Source organism: Aegilops tauschii, chromosome 4, assembly GCF_002575655.3.
Source record: "Aegilops tauschii subsp. strangulata cultivar AL8/78 chromosome 4, Aet v6.0, whole genome shotgun sequence".
Taxonomy (NCBI): Eukaryota; Viridiplantae; Streptophyta; class Magnoliopsida; order Poales; family Poaceae; genus Aegilops; species Aegilops tauschii.
The window spans coordinates 495,224,644-495,244,262 of NC_053038.3; the positions used below are offsets into that span (position 1 = coordinate 495,224,644).

Genomic DNA, 19,619 nt, shown 5'->3' on the forward strand with positions numbered 1-19,619 from the left:
GATAGCTTATAGGGTTTTTGTTTTTGCAGAAATCAAGGAGCCCCTCCATCATCCCCGCCGTCGTCCCCGTCACCGACCCCCTCCGACCTCGAGGTGAGACCAGCCAAATCTCTATGTCAATATGAGTCCTACAAGATATTTTGCAATGTTTTTGTTCATATTTTTAACCATTGAAATGCAATGGCCATCAAGTTTGAATGCTCATATGATGTAGATATAAACATTTATATCTTGTGTTGCTCAAATAGGATCTGTGCTTGCTCAAGTGGCCGGCCATGTTTGCAGGTTACACCTCCGAGTGACCTATGTTTTGCCGGAGTGTTGATTAATTTCCGTTCCGGCAAATTTCAGGCGCTCGATATGTCCTTTTTTAGAAAAGGTCATACCGGATTTTTTCGTGAATTTTGGCATGACTTGTGCCAGAATATGTAGGAAATATCGAGTGGCCTGGATTTTATAGAAAGATAATTAAAAGACATTTCGGGTTGACTTTAAGTCTGTCGAGACTCCATACATGACAGTTAACAAATTTGTGAGGGAGAAAGTATGCACCATATATGAGAGAAGAAGAATCCCGACTGTTGTCGTGGGGGTCGTTTTTCCTTCTTCTCCTTGTGTTAGACCGTTGTTATGCACTAGGGGAAGGAGGAATAACGACCATCACCGACGGTCGAAAAATCAGTGAGGGAGTGTGTCCACCATATATGAGAGAGGACGAAGAATCCCGACTGTTGTCGTGGGGGTCGTTTCTCCTTCTTCTCCTTGTGCTAGACCTTTGTTATGCACTAGGGGAAGGAGGAGTAACGACCATCACCGACGGTCGCAAATGTCAGAGAGGAATCAATGAGGGAGAGTCTCCACCATATATGAGAGGACGAAGAATCCCGACTGTTGTCGTGGGGGTCGCTTCTCCTTCGTTCCCGTGTGTAGGACATTTTGGTGTAATGCACTCGGGGACGAAGGTAGGAGCGACCATCACCGACGGTCGAATATATACACCACGTGAGTTGAGAGTTTTCAAGAAAAGACTCGACAGACCGATAGTCAACCCATGAATGATCTAATTTAGTTTTTGTAGTACATTTAATTGTACAAGTTTAATCTTTGAATTATGAACATAGGAAATGTCGTCATCGGACGACCAAAGTTTCCCGGCGGAGTGCGACTGGTGCAACGACGACCGAGGTCTGTGCGACAGGCCTCACCTGGACGAAGGTCGGCGCTTCAGCGTTAAGCTCCATGAGACCTTCGATGTTGAAATGGTACGCAACGACGACAAGTGTTTTTTTCGTACTTAAGCACGACTTCAACTACTTCAACGTGTAATTTTCGTCTTTTACAATTCGACTACCTTATCCCATGCCATGCAAGACGCTATGTCTTTGAGAGGATGGATTTTCAAGATCATGAAAATATGGAAACAAAGAAAATTCACCTAAGGACACATCATGGTATGTATTTTGAAGTAAATCTGTACAATTCTGAGAGCGTAACCCCTTTTGGTTGCTCGAATTGGGAAGCACTTCGCAAGATGTATTATTTTCATGAGGGTATGCTTGTCACCATGGATCTTGGTGATCCTGACATCGCCCAAGACAATATGTACATTTGGGTCCTTGTTGACACGCTTCCAATTCTACCACTATGTGAGTTTCTCAAACATAGTTATTAAGTAATTTATATTGTTTATTTCAAAATAGTTGACAGCTTATTTCCATTGACAACTTATTTTCATTCTTTAAAGATCTGCGAAAGATGGTAGACAGAAGCTACTACACCGATGGCTCAGAATTAACTTATCAGCAGAAAAATCATCTGATCTCATTTATTACTGATCTTGAGAATTACAATATCTATTATCAAACTCCTCCACATTATGGTCAATACGTGCCACTAGTGCACGTGTTGAACTACGGTAACATCCATGGAGATGCCATGGTAAGATTTTTTACTATTACGACATCCGTGCATCTTTTGCATAAATTCTTCTAAAATTGAACTACATTGCTAACATCAAAGTTATTACTATGTTTTTCAACAGAAAATCCCGAAGGATTGTGTGCCTCATCTGATATTTCAGAAAGGTTGCCTTGATGTTTTGAACATACGGCTAGGTCATCCTACGAATCACTGATGTCCATATCGGATTTCTAAAACCGATGAAGACATGACAATCAAAGATTGGAAAAAATGTATGGTCAATCGTAGGGAGCTACTTGGAAGCAACATTGTGCGAAGGGTAAGAATTGGAGACAGGATAATCTCCACTCTCCATAATGGAGAGTCAGGGCCTATCTTGTTTTATGCTATTTTACCTAAGAGAAGGTAGTAGGTCCTATGAGAGAGAAATAGGTCCTAAGTACAATGTGTTATTATGTGGTACAATGTGTTAGAGTTGATGATGATGAGGAGGAGTTGTGATTATGACTAGTGACCAACATGCTATATGATGTCTCATTGATGAAAATGATGATCATGAGGAGGTGTTATATGACAATGATGTATTATGCTGATAAGTTGTCAATGATATGATGATGATATTTATTATATCATTGGGTGAAAGAACCGCGGATTAGTTTCAAGTGGATGTCCATCTACTTGAAATAGTCCACGGTTCTTTCACCCAGTGATGTAATAACTCATTATGATGTAAAAACAATCTCTAAATTGTTGTTGTATGAAAACTTGTATAAAGGTGTATGAATATAACATGAAATAAAAAAGAAATATAATACGGAATAATAGTAGTAGCGTGGGCTGCGAGAGATGCTATTAGTAATTACCAGTAGCGCCCTTTCCAGGAAGCGCTACTACTAAGTGGATATAGCAGTAGCGCGGGTAAACCCATGCTACTGCTAACCTTTAGCTGTAGCGCCTTACTAGTAGCGCTGCCACCCGCGCTACTGATAGGCCAAAAACCCGCGCTACTACTAGGCTTTTCCCTAGTAGTGTTTTCTTGTCCCAAGTTCATTCACCCATCCAATATTCTGTACTAAACTAATTTGGTTGACTAAAGTGCATCCGCCACACCAAATGGCTTGAACAAAACTATTAACAACCCAATGATATACTACATATAGTGAGTAAACGGTTGGTTTATGCTTTGCTTCGTTTAGTGCATAAAATGGTGAGGACTGTTTCAAAAGTCACATACACATACTTGGTCGGTTGGCTCTTGCGCCTCTCTTTGAGCGTGTGGTCTCGGGTTTGAGTACTCTTCTTGGCTTAATAAGCCACCTCTTTTTATCGGTTTCCGCAGCCGCTGATAAAGGTGTCCCACAAGCCAGTAATTGTGCCCACCACCTACGACCGTGAAGGTACTAACAAAGGTATCCCATGCGCCAGTAACTGCGACCACCACGTACGACCGCGCAGCCGCTGACAGAGGTGTCCCACAAGTCAGAATATGCGCCCACCATCTATGATCGTGCAGCCGCTTACAGAGGTGTCCCACAAGTCAGAATATGCACCCACCTTCTACGAGCGCGCAACCGCTGACAGAGGTGTCCCAGAAGTCCGTATATGTGCGCACCATCTACGAGCGGGCAACCGCTGACAGGGGTGTCCCACGAGTCAGAAAGCACGCCCAGTAACGGTGAAAGACATTGATCCTACGGCAAACCCCCGTTTGGGCTCTTGTGAGGATGGGCCATGCGGTGGAGGGGTAAAGTGAGGACTGACTTAGAGCATGGGCAAAACCAAGGAGGACTAAGAGAGGAGGGGAATAGAAATAGAAATCTCTTCTTTTATTATTTTTTAATTGCTAAGATTGAAACAAGGAAGCAAAGCAAAACTCAAACTAAGCAAGAACTCAAAATAGATAAAACTAAAACTTTTATTTTTCTAAATCACGAAATAACTAAGGATCGAACTAAGATGGATAATGATAATAAAAGTGATGGTGATACGATACCGGGGCACCTCCCCCAAGCTTCGCACAAGCCAAGGGGAGTGCCCATACCCGTGTACTCAAGTCTCATTCTTTGGTGATGGTGGTGCGGATGAGGTAGTAGGCTTGTCCTCCGGCTTCCATGGCATAGGCTCCCCATGATAAAAAGATGAACATGTCTCCGGAATCGTGAAATTTGCAGCTAAACTCATACCTTTAAACCTGGCCTCATACTCGAAATTCTGTGTTTGCAAGTAATCAATCCTGTCATTGAGCATGAAGATGGCGTTTCCAATGTCCTTGTTGTCCATCTTGTGCTCATGCGTGAATTCCGTGATCATTGAGTGGTTAGCGTCGAGTCCATGCTCCACCATCCCCTGGCACTTGAACATCTCCAATCCCATCGCCTCCAGCCTGGCCTTCTCGCTTCTGGTCTTCTTACGTCCCAGATGTGAAGCACCCTCTCATGCATCTCGATCTCCTGAGGGTATTTCATCACCTGCGGAAGGTAAGGGTTGATGACCTTCTGATACGTCTCCAACGTATCTATATTTTATGAAGTATTCATGCCATGTTTACAATAATTTTATATGGTTTTGGTATGATTTGCATGGAACTAACCCGGACTGACGCTGTTTTCAGCAGAACTACCATAGTGTTGTTTTTTGTGCAGAAATGAAAGTTCTCCAAATGAGCTAAAACTTTTTGATGATTTTTTTGGAACAAAAGAAACCCCCGAAGCTTTGTGGAAGGACCAGAAGGTGAAGGAGTAGGGCACAAGACACTGGGGCACGCCTGGGACCTTGTCCGTGCCCCGGTGGGCTGTGCTCACCTCGAGGCCCATCTTAGCGTGAAACCGACGCCAAAAAATCGTATAAATGGAGAAACCATCAGAAATAACCCTAGATCAGAAGTTCCGCCGTCGCAAGCCTCTGTAGCCACGAAAAACCAATCTAGACCCCGTTCCGGCACTCTGCCGGAGGGAGAAATCATCGCCGGTGGCCATCTTCATCATCCCGGCGGCCACCATGATGAGGAGGGAGTAGTCCACCCTCGGGGCTGAGGGTTTGTACCAGTAGCTATGTGTTTAATCTCTCTCTATCTCTCTCATGTTCTTGAGATGTTACGATCTTGATGTATCACGGGCTTTGTTAATATAGTCAGATCATATGGTGTTTTCCCCTCACTATCTTGTTGTGAATTGAGTTTTTCCTTTGAGATTTCGTTTTATCGGATTGAATACTTTTATGGAGTTGAGAGAACTTGATGTTGTCTGCTATGAATACCCGTGGTGACAATGGGGTATCATATTGATTCACTTGATATGTGTTTTGGCACTCAACTCGCAGATTCCCGAGGTGACATTGGGGTAGTCTATGCGTAGGGGATGATGCATGTTCTCGTCTTTTGTTTCTCCGGTAGAAATCTTGGAGCACACTTTGAGGTTCTTTGTGTCGGATTGAGTATTATGAATCCGATTTTGCTTTGGTGTTATTTTATATGAACTCTTGATAGATCGATCGGAAAGAATAACTTAGAGTTATTTTAGTACGAACTCTTGATAGATCGATCGGAAAGAATAACATGGTGTTATTTTAGTACGAACTCTTGATAGATCGATCGGAAAGAATAACGTGGTGTTATTTTAGTACGAACTCTTGGATAGATCGATCGGAAAGAATAGCTACAAACAATTTCTTCTTATGTTCTCCGCTAGATAGGAACTTTGCAGTGATTCTTCATCGCACGTTGAGGGATGGTTATATGATCCAATTATATTAGCATTGTTTAGAGATTGCACTAGCGAAAGTACGGACCCTAGGCCTCATTTTCAAGAATTGCAATACCGTTTGTGCTCCGTTTTATCAATTGCTTCCTTGCTGTTTTTTATTATTCCTATTACAAAAATCAATATATACTATCATTACTACGCTTTTATCACCATCTCTTCACTGAACTAGTGCACCTATTCAAATTTCCATTATATTTGGTGTGTTGGGGACACAAGAGACTTTTTATTATTTGGTTACAGGGTTGTTTGAGAGAGACCATCTTCATCCTACACCTCCCATGGATTGATAAACCTTAGGTCATCCACTTGAGGAAAAATTGCTACTGTCCTACAAAACTCTGCGCTTGGAGGTCCAACACGAGTCTACAAGAATAAACTTGCGTAGTAGACATCACCTTCTCATAGAACTTGTCCTTGGATGAGGTTGGAGGCGCCATGGCGATCTAGATCTGTCAGAAAAACAGCTCGAAACAAGAACAGAGGAGAATCTTGCGATACGGTGGTCAAAACATCAGGGGTATATATAATGAATTTTTTTGCGCATGACAAGAAATATGGAAGAAAAACGGTGTCGCGAAATTCCACGAGGGGGCCACAAGCCTGGGAGGCGCGCCCTGGGGGGTAGAGCGCGCCCCTCGAGCTTGCCGCTCTCAAGCACACTTTTGAGACTGTTTATTATTTTCCTAATTTTTTAAATATCCCAAAACGGACAGAAAATACTTTTATGAAACTTTTTGAGTCGGTTTACTTACCGTACCACATACCTACTCCTTTTCAGGGTTCTGGAGCGTTCCAGAAGGTTGCCTCTATATGCTCTTCCGGTGTCATAGTTTGAATAAGGCGGCCGCTAGGCGCCATCCGGATGTAGGAAATCAAAACAACATCCACCTTCTAGACCATACGATCCAGACTTCATTGTCGATCGATCGATGGAAATTAACATATTTTGGTTTGTCTTTTCTTCCTCTTTGCAGAACGACGCACACACATTCTCACATGCGTAGCAAACTTCGATGGCATCAAAGAAAGCTGACAGCACCAGCTCGCAGCACTCCGCCGTCGTAGCAACTCCGGTGGCCTGAGCACCGGCTCGCAGCACGACAGAGCCATCGCAGCAACGCCGGAGCAACCCGAGCCACCGTTGCAGCGTCCTCGTCACAACATCGTCGAAGCAGCCTCGAGCCATCGTTGCAGCACGACAGTGCCACTGTAGCACCAATCGTTGTGAGCATCGTCGGCCGGCACCACTTGCAGTAGCGGCTCACAACAACGCCACCGCTATAGCAAACTCCAGCGGACTTGCGGCAAGCCCGCCACGTACTGTCGCAGCAATTAAGTCTCCGTTGCAGCCGAGATGTCATCGTCGTAGCATGGCTGGAGCAGCCAGACCGCCGTCGCAGCAGGTCGACGCAGCATGGCTAGAGCAGCCGGACCGCCGTCGTGGCAGGTCATCGCGGCATGGCTAGAGCAGCCGCACCACCGTCGTAGTAGGTCGCCGCAGCAGGGAGCCATCGCAGCAGGTCGCCGCAGCATCGCTGGAGCAACCGGACCATCGTCGCAACATGCCTCGTAGCACCTCTCCGACGAGATCTTGCTCGACAGAGGACAAGAGAGATAGAAGAAAGGGAGGATGATGAAGCGACGACGTGCTGATTTTGGGGGAAAACCCGGGGTTGGAGAGAACCTGCGAAGAGATAAGGGGAGAAAGAGGAGGAAGCAGGGCACGGCTGACGCGAGGATGTCTACATCCGGATGAATATATGCAATCCCGATAAAAAAGAAGCAACAACGATGCCTGGTGCATAGAACAAAACAAGCTTAGCTTTTTTTAAAGACAAACAAGCTTAGCTTGACAACAGGTAAAACAGAAGCAATATAGAGCCTAGCCCGACAAAAAGAAAGAAAACCCATTTCCCCTCAAGAAAGAAAGAAAGAAAGAAAACCCATCAAACCAGGCGCTCCTCTACATGGGCCGCAGGCCACACGCTGCATTGCAACGCTAAGCTGCACTACCGTGGATCAGATGAGCCGTCAAAAAATAGACAAGAAAAAAAGCCGATAGCATGTGCGCGCCGACAAAAAACCATAACTTGCCACATGCCTCGTACAATGCTCCTGAGCCAATAACACGAATCATGACGCGAGTTTGATCCAGTGACTGTGCTCGTGAATGCGACCAAATTATATCCCAAGTTGCTGAGTTGTAGCAATCCCGAAAATATGCGAAATGCCAACCATGGAAGGTAATAAATCACGCGACGCACGCGAATGCCTCGGTAACCGTCCGAAGCAATACACGGAATATTGGCGCAGGAAAGAGGTTACACTCAGCTCTGAAACTCGTTTGCTAGAACACAAAAGAACTCTATCCTATTCAAACACACCTGCTCATCACATTGGCTAGCGCCTCAAGCCTCCGCCTGGGAGACCTAGGATTGAATCCCAGTTCCTCCTTTTTGTTCTAGGTGGCAAAAATTGTAAATTTTGGTTTTAGGTACAAGCCAAAGTTTCAAAAAATGTACATGCCAGAATTACAAAATTTTGAACTTTTGACAGGGATTTTTTTTGTAATGTTCATAATTTAAGCTGTTTTGTACACATGGCAAATTTTAGAAAAACTATCTCTTTACCCCACGGTAAATTCATAACATTTTTGTCTTCCAGACTGGATAATTTTTTGTATTTTTGTAATGCTCCCATGGCAAGCTTTCGGAAATTTAATCACTTATTCATGGCAAATTTGGAAATGCGCATGGCAATTTTATTTTTAGTGGCATGGCAATTTTATTATTTTTGTCATGGCAATTTTCCTGTGTCTGACTTTTATGTTTTGGAAAACAAAAATATTAAATATGGCAAATTCCTTGTACGTCTTTTCTAATTAATATGCAAAACTTGCCATGTATGATCTTCTTTTTCTGCATTTTGGACCACGCTATTGTTTTTGTTGGTTTCTTATTTTTGAGATTTACTACGTCCTTTTTGCCATATAGGTATTTTTGGTAGGCTACCATGGCAATTCTAGTATGTGTTTTGTTGTTTTATTTGGCAATATTTTAGCATGTGCTTTTTATAAATAGTTGGCTATTTCATGCTATATATCATGGCAAATATATCTTTTAAGGCCAACCATTTTTCATTTTTACTATATTTTTTGTTTGGACTGCTTGGGTTTCATTTTGGGTCCATCAAATGACCAAAGCACTCGCGTTCAGGGTTTTCATCCAGTGAACAATACATTCGCTCGGGGAGTATATGGGGTAATTAAAGAAGGGAAAATACTACACGCACGGAACGAAACAACGGACTTTTATGGATTCCCCCGCGTGCCCTCCACTAATTTCCCCCTGTTTTTCACTGGGTGGGCCTGCCTCATTAAGCCAAATCTCAGCCAATCAATGCTAAGCAGCCCGTTAAACCTCCGTAAATCGCCGTTAAAGAAGATACCAGTCATTTTCAATTTGTGAAGTTTGGCAATCACCATATCACTTGGCAAACACAAAACAGTTAACTAAGTTAATTCATTGCAATCTGAGTTGCAACTGTCATGTTAAACATCACCACCTTGCTAAAACGCACAAAAGTAACATTGGGTGGACGTCTAGGTTCGAAGTGCTATGTACAACTGAATTCGCAGCTAATTACCATCAACTCTGCTTTGAGTTTGCCTCTGGAGATCGACCGTTTCAGTCCATCGATCAATAGTAGAGCAGATGGGCGTAGGGGGACAGGCAATGCTGGTCCTGCCACGGGCTGCGCAGCTGCGTCAGGAACGGGTCCTGGAGCCAGTCGAACACTCCATGGTTGGTCGCCGCCGGGAGCTGCAGGGGCAGGTCCAGCACACCCTGGCTCGCCGCCGGTAGCTGCAGACTGCACATGTTCGGCATCTCATGGTTCGCCGCCGGGAGCTGGAGGCCGCAGGGTGGGTTCACGGCCGGGAGCTGCAGACGGAAGGGCGCGTTCGCCGCGTGCGGAAGAGACGACGTCGACGCCACGGCCACCGTGGCGATGTCTGCTTCCTTCTTGGCTACCCTGGGAGCGTCGCAGCTGCTGCTGTTGCCAGACAGCGCCACCGACGAGGAGGAGGAGGAGGGGATCAGGAAGTTGTCCTGGACGTCGTCGGATGACGACAGGTAGAAGTCACCGGCTGCCGGGACCGGGCACGCTCTGGCCGCGCCACCGTTGCCGCCGGGCCTCTGCTTCATCTCCTCCATCTCAAAGGCTCTCTGCTCGAGCTCCTTGAGCGGCGTGGCCTTCCGGTACACCTTGCACAGCACCGTGTCCTCACTGGGCGGCGCCGCGCCGGTGTCGGGGAGGCGGTACTCGTTCATGACCCAGTCCGTCTTGGTGCCCCGCGGCGCGCGCCCCTGGTAGAAGACGAGCGTCTTCTTGAGCCCGATGACCCGCTTGGGGTCACCGGTGCTACGGATGGCCCTGTCGGAGCCCGTGGCCTTCCAGAACCCCCGCTCCGTCGTCCGGTTCGGCCGCCCGCCGCTCCCGGCCTTCCGGTCACGCGGCACGAAGAAGTACCACTCCCTCTCACCGATCTTTGCCATCCCTGCACATCCACACAGACATCTCTGTCATCTCGCTGCTCATAGATACATCGAGCGATCGATCTGTGATGATTTTCTCGTTCGAAGCTGTTCTTGTGTGTAACGTACCAGGCAGATCCCAGGGATCGTGGCGGTAAATGTTGAGGGTGCCGATGATGTCGAAGTGGAGCTTCTTGCCGAGGGCGACGCGGGAGAGGTAGAATCCCAGGAGCTCCTCCTCCGTGGGGTGGAAGCGGAAGCCTGGGAGGTCCTGATCGACCTCCATGGTCGACGCAGCCACTGCCATTGCCATTGCTCGCTGCTGCTCTGCTGGATCTACTTGCAGCTTACTGGCTAGTGGCTTGTACTCGTCTTGCTACTGCTTCACTGCAGTGGCTGGATGATGAAGAAGGCGGTGGTGGTGGCCGGCGTCGGAGTGGTATATATGGAGCTTGATTGTGATGCCAACCTACGCGTTTTCCTGCAGAAAAGGGGGTCGCAGTTTCTTTGCACTGGAGAAAGCAACCGGTGCTCTAGCTCGGTACGCAACATCGAATGGATATGTGCCGGCTTTATTTACCACTAAATTAATCACTGCCTTACTTAATTTAGATTTGGTGTTTGCAGACTCGTGAAGTCACACAGATTGACTCCTTTTGGTCCTCCTTTTTCGGCTTAGACATTCAGAGTCTGTTCTTGGGTATATACTGTATTTATCTTGTGACACTCTTCATTTTGAAAACCTAAGACCATCTACAGCCGGGCGCTTCAAACCCTGTTCAAATGCCCGGGCGGGCCGCCCGGTCACGATTTTCCGACCGAGACGAACGTCTTAAACGGGCCACGTCGGACTGACGAAGGGGTCCCAGCCGAAAACGTCCTTAAACCCGGCGGTCCGAAGCTCGTCTCCTCCATCGGACCGGTGGCGCCGCGTGGCGCAGCGCCTGCGGGCTACGTAGTGCCCAGCCCGACTATTTAATTCGACCGGCGGCACCGAAACCAGACCATACATCCATATTTTCCTCCTCTTGTCCGCCGCCGCCACTTTCCACTCCATCCGTCCGCCTAGTAGCCATGCCCCACGCCGCCGGGTGAGAAGCGAACCATTTCTGATGCCGGAGTGCCGGCTCGAGCTCCTTGAGCAGATCCGGGCTAGGTGCGAAGCCCGGATCGCCGCGGGGCTATCTCCGGATGCACTGGATCCGGAGAAGGAGTTGGAGGAGGAGGAGGAGGAGGTGTTGGTGGAGAAGGAGGAGGAGGAGGATGTGGGAGACACTGGCAACGCAGATCTGCATGCGGAGCAGCAGTTCATCCGCGATTCCCTCGTGTCGGAGTTGGCTGCGGAGGCCAGGCGCCGTCGCCGGCAGGAGATGGAGGCGCAGCAGGCCGCGGAGGCGGAGATGCTCGCCTACATGGATGAGGTCGAGCAGGAAGAGGATGAGCCGGATCCCTCCTACCCGCCCATCCAGCCGGCGCTCGGCACCATCGTCGTGGACATCTCCGACGAAGAAGAGTAGCTAGGGTAGTACGTAGGATTTTTTGCATGCTTTGTATGGATTTAGGAGATGAAATATGAGAGAGGCGGATTCAAAGTGGCTAATTTGAGGCGTGACCGGTTACTGTCCGCGGACTCGCTCGGTCGCGTCTACGGGCGTTTGAGGGGGCAGATTTGCAAAGTCCGGCTGTAGATGCTCTAAAGGCTAGGACTTTTAGCCGAAATAAATAAAATACTCGTAGGATTGCTTCTCGAAAGATTGCTACTCTCCATTTTGAAAAGCATTGCAATGGCAGTGATTACCTCAGTGCACTTTCCGTCTGTACCTTGCTTCTGCAGATCTACTGTTCAACAGCTTGATGATAGTATATTGCAACAACAAAAATGTTAGGATGTGTTTGGTAGTCTAGAGCCCCCTAAACATGCGCAGTGGATGAAAGGAAATCCTATTTTGTTGCCCACACGAGCCGCTGGTCCGCACGTGCACGAAACTTAAACCACCTCAGAGCCTTGCTCGCTTTTAAATGGTTGAATTAGCCGTTTCCGCAGAGCCAGGCTAAGGCAAGCAGAACCGGTGGGGGAGGGGGTACCCGTGGGTGCAGGCATGGAGATGGCGCGACACGAAAATCTGAATGCGTTGGATGGCATGAAATCAGTATCACCCCCTTTTATTCTACTAGCTTGCTCTCACAGAATCAGTCTCACCCCGTCCTTGGCAGCTGTGTGGCTTAGCCCACAGCAGCCTTGGGAGGCGACGAGAAGGTAGTGAGAAGAGGGGCAACTAGAGATTTGAGATGGGGAGAGGAAATCAGCGGCAGCACAAGGGAAGGGTGCTTCTAGGGATCGCCACGCGTGGATTGTTTGTCTTTTCTCGGGTTGTTGGAACATATGGATGCAAAGAAAATGGCAAGATCTTCAAGAACAGAAATCATCGATTGAGTTTCTGGAAATCAACTGGAGCAAGATCTTCTCAAATGCATAACTACAGCAAAAAATGTTGAGTGTCTTGATCAATGGATTGCATCGCTGGACTGATTTACTTCTAGGCTTCTTCCTTCGCTTTTCCCAGGTTAGAGAAAACGGGGAGTTGGACACTACGTTAGCGATCTTAAAGGTCTTATATTAGTTTACAAAAGTAGCATTTTCTTAGCTTTATTTTCTTTTTGTTTTTGTTTGTAATAAACATTTGTATTATTAACGGAAATTCACCGTAGAACGATTGTTCTAGAGTCTCCGCATAAAGAAAAGTTAGAGCAGCCACCATAGGTCAAGATTTTCAATTACTTCTGGCTGCAGTATACATCTGATTAACAGTCCAAACACACAGCAATAAAAGGCGTTCTCGGACTAATTTTCTATTGTGTGCACCACTCAATGCAGAGCCGGAGGGTTTAGAGGGTTCACACATCCTTTTCAGGAAATTCTCAAGCGGATGAAAGGAAGCCCTTTTAAACTTTAATGTAAAAATAAATAGATAGGCTGCTTCCCTCATGAGGTACGCACAATCTTACTTTAAGCTAGCAAGGCCGTCAAGTAATACCGATTGCGGAGGATTATTGTTTAATTAGGCGGCTCCACATCGTTCATCATCTGGAAACACATGACTCGACTGCCTGTCCACGTCAATGGGAGAATGGACCTGGTATAAACCTAGCCGGTTGGATCGGCCGTGATGGCGACCATTTCCAAATTTAAAAGGCTTCAGCGTCAGGGTCCATGCTGCTCGCCATTTCTGCTTTCTCCTCGGAGTTGGCCACATATCCATACACATTCAAGCGTAACCGTGTTTTTCTTGACTAACCTAGTGTAGGAGATTGTCCGTTGATCAAGGAACCCTATACCATGCAGTGAGTCGAGACCAAGGAGAATGGCGAAAAGTATCTCGGCGATTTCCGATCGCCGGTGACCCTATACCATGCAGTGCAGATTGCCAGAAAAGCTTAGGTCATGACTCTATCAATGTTATCTACGATAGGTTTGTGTGGCTGCCATTGTCCTTTTGGTCATCTTGACCGACTTTGGTCATCTTGACCACTAGTGTGAGGAACCCAAGCCAAGCTAGTACGTGCTCGGTTGAAGCTTGCCGGGCCGAAAATGTGAACGCTTGACCTGGAGACTAGAGATTCGTCGTCGTCGTCGTCTCATGCATGCGATGCAAGATGCAAGATGGATCACTTGCGTCGACTAGCTTAATAATCAACGGCGCGAGAAGAAACGTGTAGTGCTTAGTAGTTAGGCAAATGCCCTAGAATCCATGCCAGCATGACTCGTTCTTCTGGGTGCGTCGAGCTCCTGCAGCATCCGTTCGGCAGGGATGCGTGTCTGTTGCCTATTTGTTTGGCGTACTGTGGACCGGAACGCAGAGAGCAGACCGCTGGGATACCACAGAATGCCACAGCCATGTTGACCGCCTCACAACGAGCCACTGTGCGGGTAGCATTTTCTCCGGTTTGGCCAAGAAACTGCGGTCCTCGCTTTGGCCTCGACCTCCTTTTTTCCTGTTGAAATTAAGGACTTTCAATGGTAGTACTATCTACTCCCTCCGCTTCTTAAATATAAGTCTTTGCACAGATTTTACTAAATAGACTACATACAGAACAAAATGAATGAATCCAAACTTAAAATGCATCGTCGTCAATGGTAGTACTATCTAGCTAGCAACATCGTCACACTAAGAGCAACTCTAGCAGACCCCGCATCCAGCCGACCCGCAAAATGCGTTTGCGGTTCGCGCAAAACAGCTTTTGCGAGCCGGCTCGGGCTGACACAGATGCAGACCCCTCAAACGGATTCGTAAAAAACATATTCGCGGAATAGGCTATTTTACAGGTCAGCTATGCGGGGTCTGCTCTTTGCGCCGCTGCATCCCACATATCATCAGCCCGTAAAAATCAAATCCAACATAATTAAACAATCGAAAACAAACTGAATTATTCAATTCGAACATAAAACAATAATCATCCGCATTACAATTAATTATTCAAAATCACCGTAGCAAACTTAAATAATACAAATACAAAACTTAGTCACTTGTAATGAATACAAATACAAATGAATACAAAAATTAGTCACTGTCCAGCCCTTTGCCAATGGTGCTCAATGAGATCTTCCTGAAGTTGAAAGTGTGTGTCTGCATTTTCAATCTCCTTGTATGTCTGAAGAAAAACTCTAATGCGGTTTGGGTCTCTAGCTGGTTTGACACGGCTACCCACATTGTCGTAACAGAATTCTAAGTTCATTCCTCTCTCATCTTTAAGAATCATATTGTGCAGAATAACACAACATGTCATGATGTTCTTCAAGGTTTTCTTATCCCAAAAAACGAGCAGGACCACGGACAATGGCAAACCTAGATTGCAAAACACCGAATGCTCTTTCAATGTCTTTTCGGGCTGCCTCTTGCACCCTTGCAAATTCAAATTGTTTTTTTTGTTTTGGGTTCTTTGATGCTCTTGACAAATGTGCACCAAGGAGGGTATATACCATCTGCAAGATAGTACCCCTTTATGTGTTCATGCCCATTGATAGTGTAGTTGCAAGCAGGAGCATCACCACTAGCAAGCCTAGCAAACAAATGAGAGCATTGCAAAACATTGATATCATTGAGAGTGCCCGGTATACAAAAAAAGCAATGCCAAATCCATAAATCCTCGGATGCAACGGCCTCTAGCACAATTGTTGCATCACGAGACTTGCTACAATACATTCCTTGCCAAGCCTTGGGACAATTTTTCCAATTCCAATGCATACAATCAATGCTACCTAGCATGCCAGGCCAACCTCTCCTCTCATTAGCTGCCATCAATTTCTTTGTGTCATCTTCATTGGGTGCCCGAAGATACTCAGGACCAAAGACACAGACGATCACTTTCGCAAATCTACGCATAGACTCAATTGTGCTATCTTCACCAATGCGAAGATACTCATCGGCATAGTCAGCCGGAACGCCATATGCAATCACCCACATCGCTGCAGAGATTTTTTGATATGCACTAAATCCCTTTAAGCCCGCGGCATTTCTTCTTTGGGTAAAATACCGGCAATTTCTCTCGCAAACTTCAACAAGTTTCACAAAGAGGGATCGGCGCATTCGGTACCTTCTGCGGAAGAGGTGTGCAAGATAGGTAGGATTCTTCGCAAAATAATCTTGCATCAACATCTCGTTACCAAGATGGCGATTCCGAGGAATGCACAGACGCCCGACAGTAGATCCTCGCCTCCTCTTCCGGTACTCGTCTTCATGCTCCTTCACGGCAAGCGCCATGACTGATGTTTGCTGCCGAAAGGTCGCAAGCATGGTCTCCACATCTGAGTCGTCCGAATCGTCCGAATCGGATAGCAAGAACTTCTCGCACGGGGTCAACTCCATCTACACGCACACCGACGCGTCAATCTACCACACAACTCGCAAAAATCACAAAAAAGAGACTAACCGGTGGCGGGTGATCCCGGGCGGCGACGAGGGGGGTGCGCTCGACGGTGGTCGATCCCCAGCGGCGGCGGCGAGGGGGGGAGGCTCTTCTTGCCGGATCCGGAAAGGCGGTGCAGCGGACTGGCGCGAGAGGGTGTGGGCGGCCTCGCGGAGCGATTCCGCCCGCAGATATGGCCGGAATCGACGTCAGCGGGCGGCGGCGGAAGAAGTGGGAAAAGAGCGCGGGGCTGAAATGCGGCCTCGTGGAGCGATTCCAACTGCTTCTCTGTGATGCAGGGCACCGCAGCCGCGGGGGCGAAACCCGCCTTTTCCCGGGTTGGGGTCGGGAATTTGCCGCGGCCCCTAAAAATTTTTGTGGGCCGGGGCGGGATCCCGGGTCTGGTCAGGCAGGCTTTCCGGCCCGTGCCTGCATTTTAATAATTATTTTGCGGGTCAGGGCCGGATGTGGGGTCTGCTAGAGTTGCTCTAAGTAGCAGAGTAGCAGACAGGCGGTCGTGTCATGTCGGAGTACTGGAAGCCTCCGCCAATTTCTCGTTATTTTCTCCATGACCGATTCAGCGAGCAAATGAACAAAACAGAGCCTGAATTTTCCAAGTGCTTCATTCGTTCTTCAGTTTAGACTAGTAGTGCTACATCATGTGGCCTCCTCTACATGCGTTTCAGCTTGACTGGAAAAAATGTGAAGATCAAATTAGCTGCAGCTGCTGCGCACCTTTGGTTATCTTCTACAGTATTAGTACGTACGTGGAGGAAAGAAATCTTGGCGACAATGGTGCTGCGGTCACCGGAGACCTCGGGGTGGACGACGCCGTGTGAAACAAATTTGTTGATTTCACCCACCCCCGTCAGGTACTCAGGCCACCACTGCTCCGCAGATGTGGTGGACATCTGTGCCTGTGATTTTCTGCTGCATCCCCGCCCTCCCAACCAAAACCGGATCCTCTAACATAAAGAAGAAAAATCACGATGCTATAGTGCTTGCCTAGTGTAAAATGAAGAAGAGAAGTTAGAGACTGTTAATAGGTAGTTAGCAGATTATTTATGCTTGGTATTTACTGTAGATATAAATAACTTAAATTAATTTTGTTTCACCATCAATTTGTTTGTGTGTAATTACTATATAAATGTATAGAGTAGATCATCAGTTTGTAAATTAATTTAAATCGTCTTAGCCATAATCATATGTATAGAAAGAAGGGAAATTAGGGTATCATAGCTTCTCTAACTTCTCTTTTCAATGTTAGAGGATCCGATTCCCTCCCAACCGGGCACCTTACTGACAGTGGCCATGCATGCATGGACTTTCCGTCAACGCAGCGACGACCAACTGTCAAGTCTCGAGTCTTCCACTCGATCGTCGCACAGAGGACCAACTAGACTCGGGACCCTCCAAAAGTTCCTTAAACTAAATAGGTTGCGATTTGCTGCGAAATTGAGTCAAGTTAATGCCCCAATAGGCAATAGCTTCATGGACCAGATGTGCACCATCAAGTGGGGCTTTTATAGTATACGGAAGATCGATGGTTGTGTGGTGGACAACACTGTAATGTTCTCTTTTCGGACGCGTAGCCGAGCTCCGTGTAGCGTTGACACAACCTTTCAAGCTAAAAAAAAACTACAAATTTCAAGCATCTGCAGCAGCGACAGGGAATCGACAATCATGGACAGTTTCCGCGTTTCGACGCCACAATCGATGCGAGTACACGTACGGTGGCGAGGGAAGGAATCTATTCCAAGTGGCACCGCGTTGCTCCAAAAGACGTGCCATCAGCTAAGTACTGTTAGAATAAGGGTCCCGATAACACCCACACGTGTTGGTGTTAAGGGGTCTGGCCACATATTTCGTGTGGTATTTAAGAGAACCAGTCCACACATCTATGTGTGGGCAAAAAAAATAATGCCCACATGCCCGGTCTTTTGCCCCGTGATTCCTCCCACACGCCTATGTGTGGGCAAAATAGATAACACTCACATGCCCGTAAGTCCGGCCTCCTACCTCATGGTCCCGCACGCCCGCCTGACAGTCACGGCGCTTCCCCGCAGTTGCCGTGGTCCGGACCCATCTTGCATGTTCGTTTTACTGCAGTTGTTATGTCTGACAACTACAGTTGCCATGGTTGCTCAACTGCAGTTGCCATCTCAGGTCAAGTGCCATGCCATTTTTGGACAACTGTAGCTGTTGCCATGTATGGTCTGGTCTACTACAGTTGCCATGATTTGAAATTTTTAGGAGTTGCCACCTACTAACACTAGACAGTTGCCATGTAGCACTACAAAAAGACATGGCAAAAATAACATGTTTGGGTAAAGAGAGAGTTGCCATCTGCTTACAAGCACACTAGGGCAGTTGCCATGCGACCGGATGAATGCCCACACACCAACCCAGTCCTACGTAGCATAAAAAATCTGGTAAAACATGCCAAGATTCATGCAAACACAAACAGACGTTGATCCATGCGTGTGGGCGAGATGCAAATGCTCACACGTGTGGGCGTTATCTTTTTTGTAGAATAAATAGGCTTGGCCCATTAACAAATGCTGAATCTCAAATGAACCCATGAGAAAAAAGGCAAGTGCTAGTGTGGTGCTAAAGTTTAGTCCAACATTTCTAGTTGAGGAAGTGTTGGAACTTTTTATATAGTGGGTTCTCTACATCACACTTAGTGAGGTGTCATGGAGAGGAAGAGAAGACTGCACGCGCACTCGCTCGCTCGCCTCGCCAGGCTCCGGTGCATTGTCTTGCAGGGGCATGGCTTCCTTTTGCCGTTTTATTTTTGGGTGTCTCGAAGAACAAGTTCGTTATTTTCTTGTTCGGTAAGGTTGACTTGAAAACTAAGTCGGTTTGAGATTGTGATCACGACACGATACCGTCACTGGTTTTACTATATATACTTGTTGGGGAACGTACCATGCAATTTCAAAAAAATTCCTACGCTCACGCAAGATCTATCTAGGAGATGCATAGCAACGGGAGGGGGAGAGTGTGTACATGTACCCTCGTAGACCGAAAGCGGAAGCGTTTGACAACACGGTTGATGTAGTCTAACTTCTTCTCGTTCCGACCGATCAAGCATCGAACGTTCAGCACCTCCGAGTTCTACACACGTTCAGCTCGATGAAGTCCCTCGAACTCTTGATCCAGCAAAGTGTCGAGGGAGAGTTTCATCAGCACGGCGGCGTGGTGACGGTGATGGTGAAGTGATCCACGCAGGGCTTCGCCTAAGCACTACGTGAATATGACCGGAGGCGTAAACTGTGGAGGGGGCGCCGCTTACGGCTAACAGATGTTGTTGTGTGTTCTAGGCGCCTGCCCCCTTCATATATATAGGTGGGAGGGAGAGGGAGAAGCCAAGTGGGCGCCCAAGTAGGAGGAATTCTGCCCTAATCCTATTCGGCCCCTTACCATAATTCCCGGAGGGGAAAGGAAGGAGGAGGGAGGAGAGAAGGAAGGGAGAGGCCGAATCCCTCTCCTTCCT

At 47.2% G+C, this 19,619-nt stretch overlaps 1 protein-coding gene across 1 annotated transcript; it reads right to left on the minus strand.

Moving 5' to 3' along the window:
* Nucleotides 1–9,188: 9,188 nt before the first annotated feature.
* Nucleotides 9,189–10,642, minus strand: LOC109776011 (NAC domain-containing protein 22). Its single transcript, XM_020334705.4, has 2 exons — nucleotides 10,346–10,642; nucleotides 9,189–10,239 (listed from the first exon to the last, which is right to left on the minus strand). Exons 1-2 carry the CDS (start codon nucleotides 10,527–10,529, stop codon nucleotides 9,380–9,382), a joined length of 1,044 nt encoding a protein of 347 aa, XP_020190294.1. The 5' UTR covers nucleotides 10,530–10,642; the 3' UTR covers nucleotides 9,189–9,379.
* Nucleotides 10,643–19,619: the final 8,977 nt, after the last annotated feature.

Bases quoted from the DNA above. Each gene is read 5' to 3' on its own strand.
- LOC109776011 (XM_020334705.4), bottom strand. From the start codon at position 10,529: ATGGCAATGGCAGTGGCTGCGTCGACCATGGAGGTCGATCAGGACCTC. The intron at 10,240-10,345 runs GTACGTTACACA...GTGGATGTGCAG, and splicing joins CGATCCCTGGGATCTGCCTG to GGATGGCAAAGATCGGTGAG.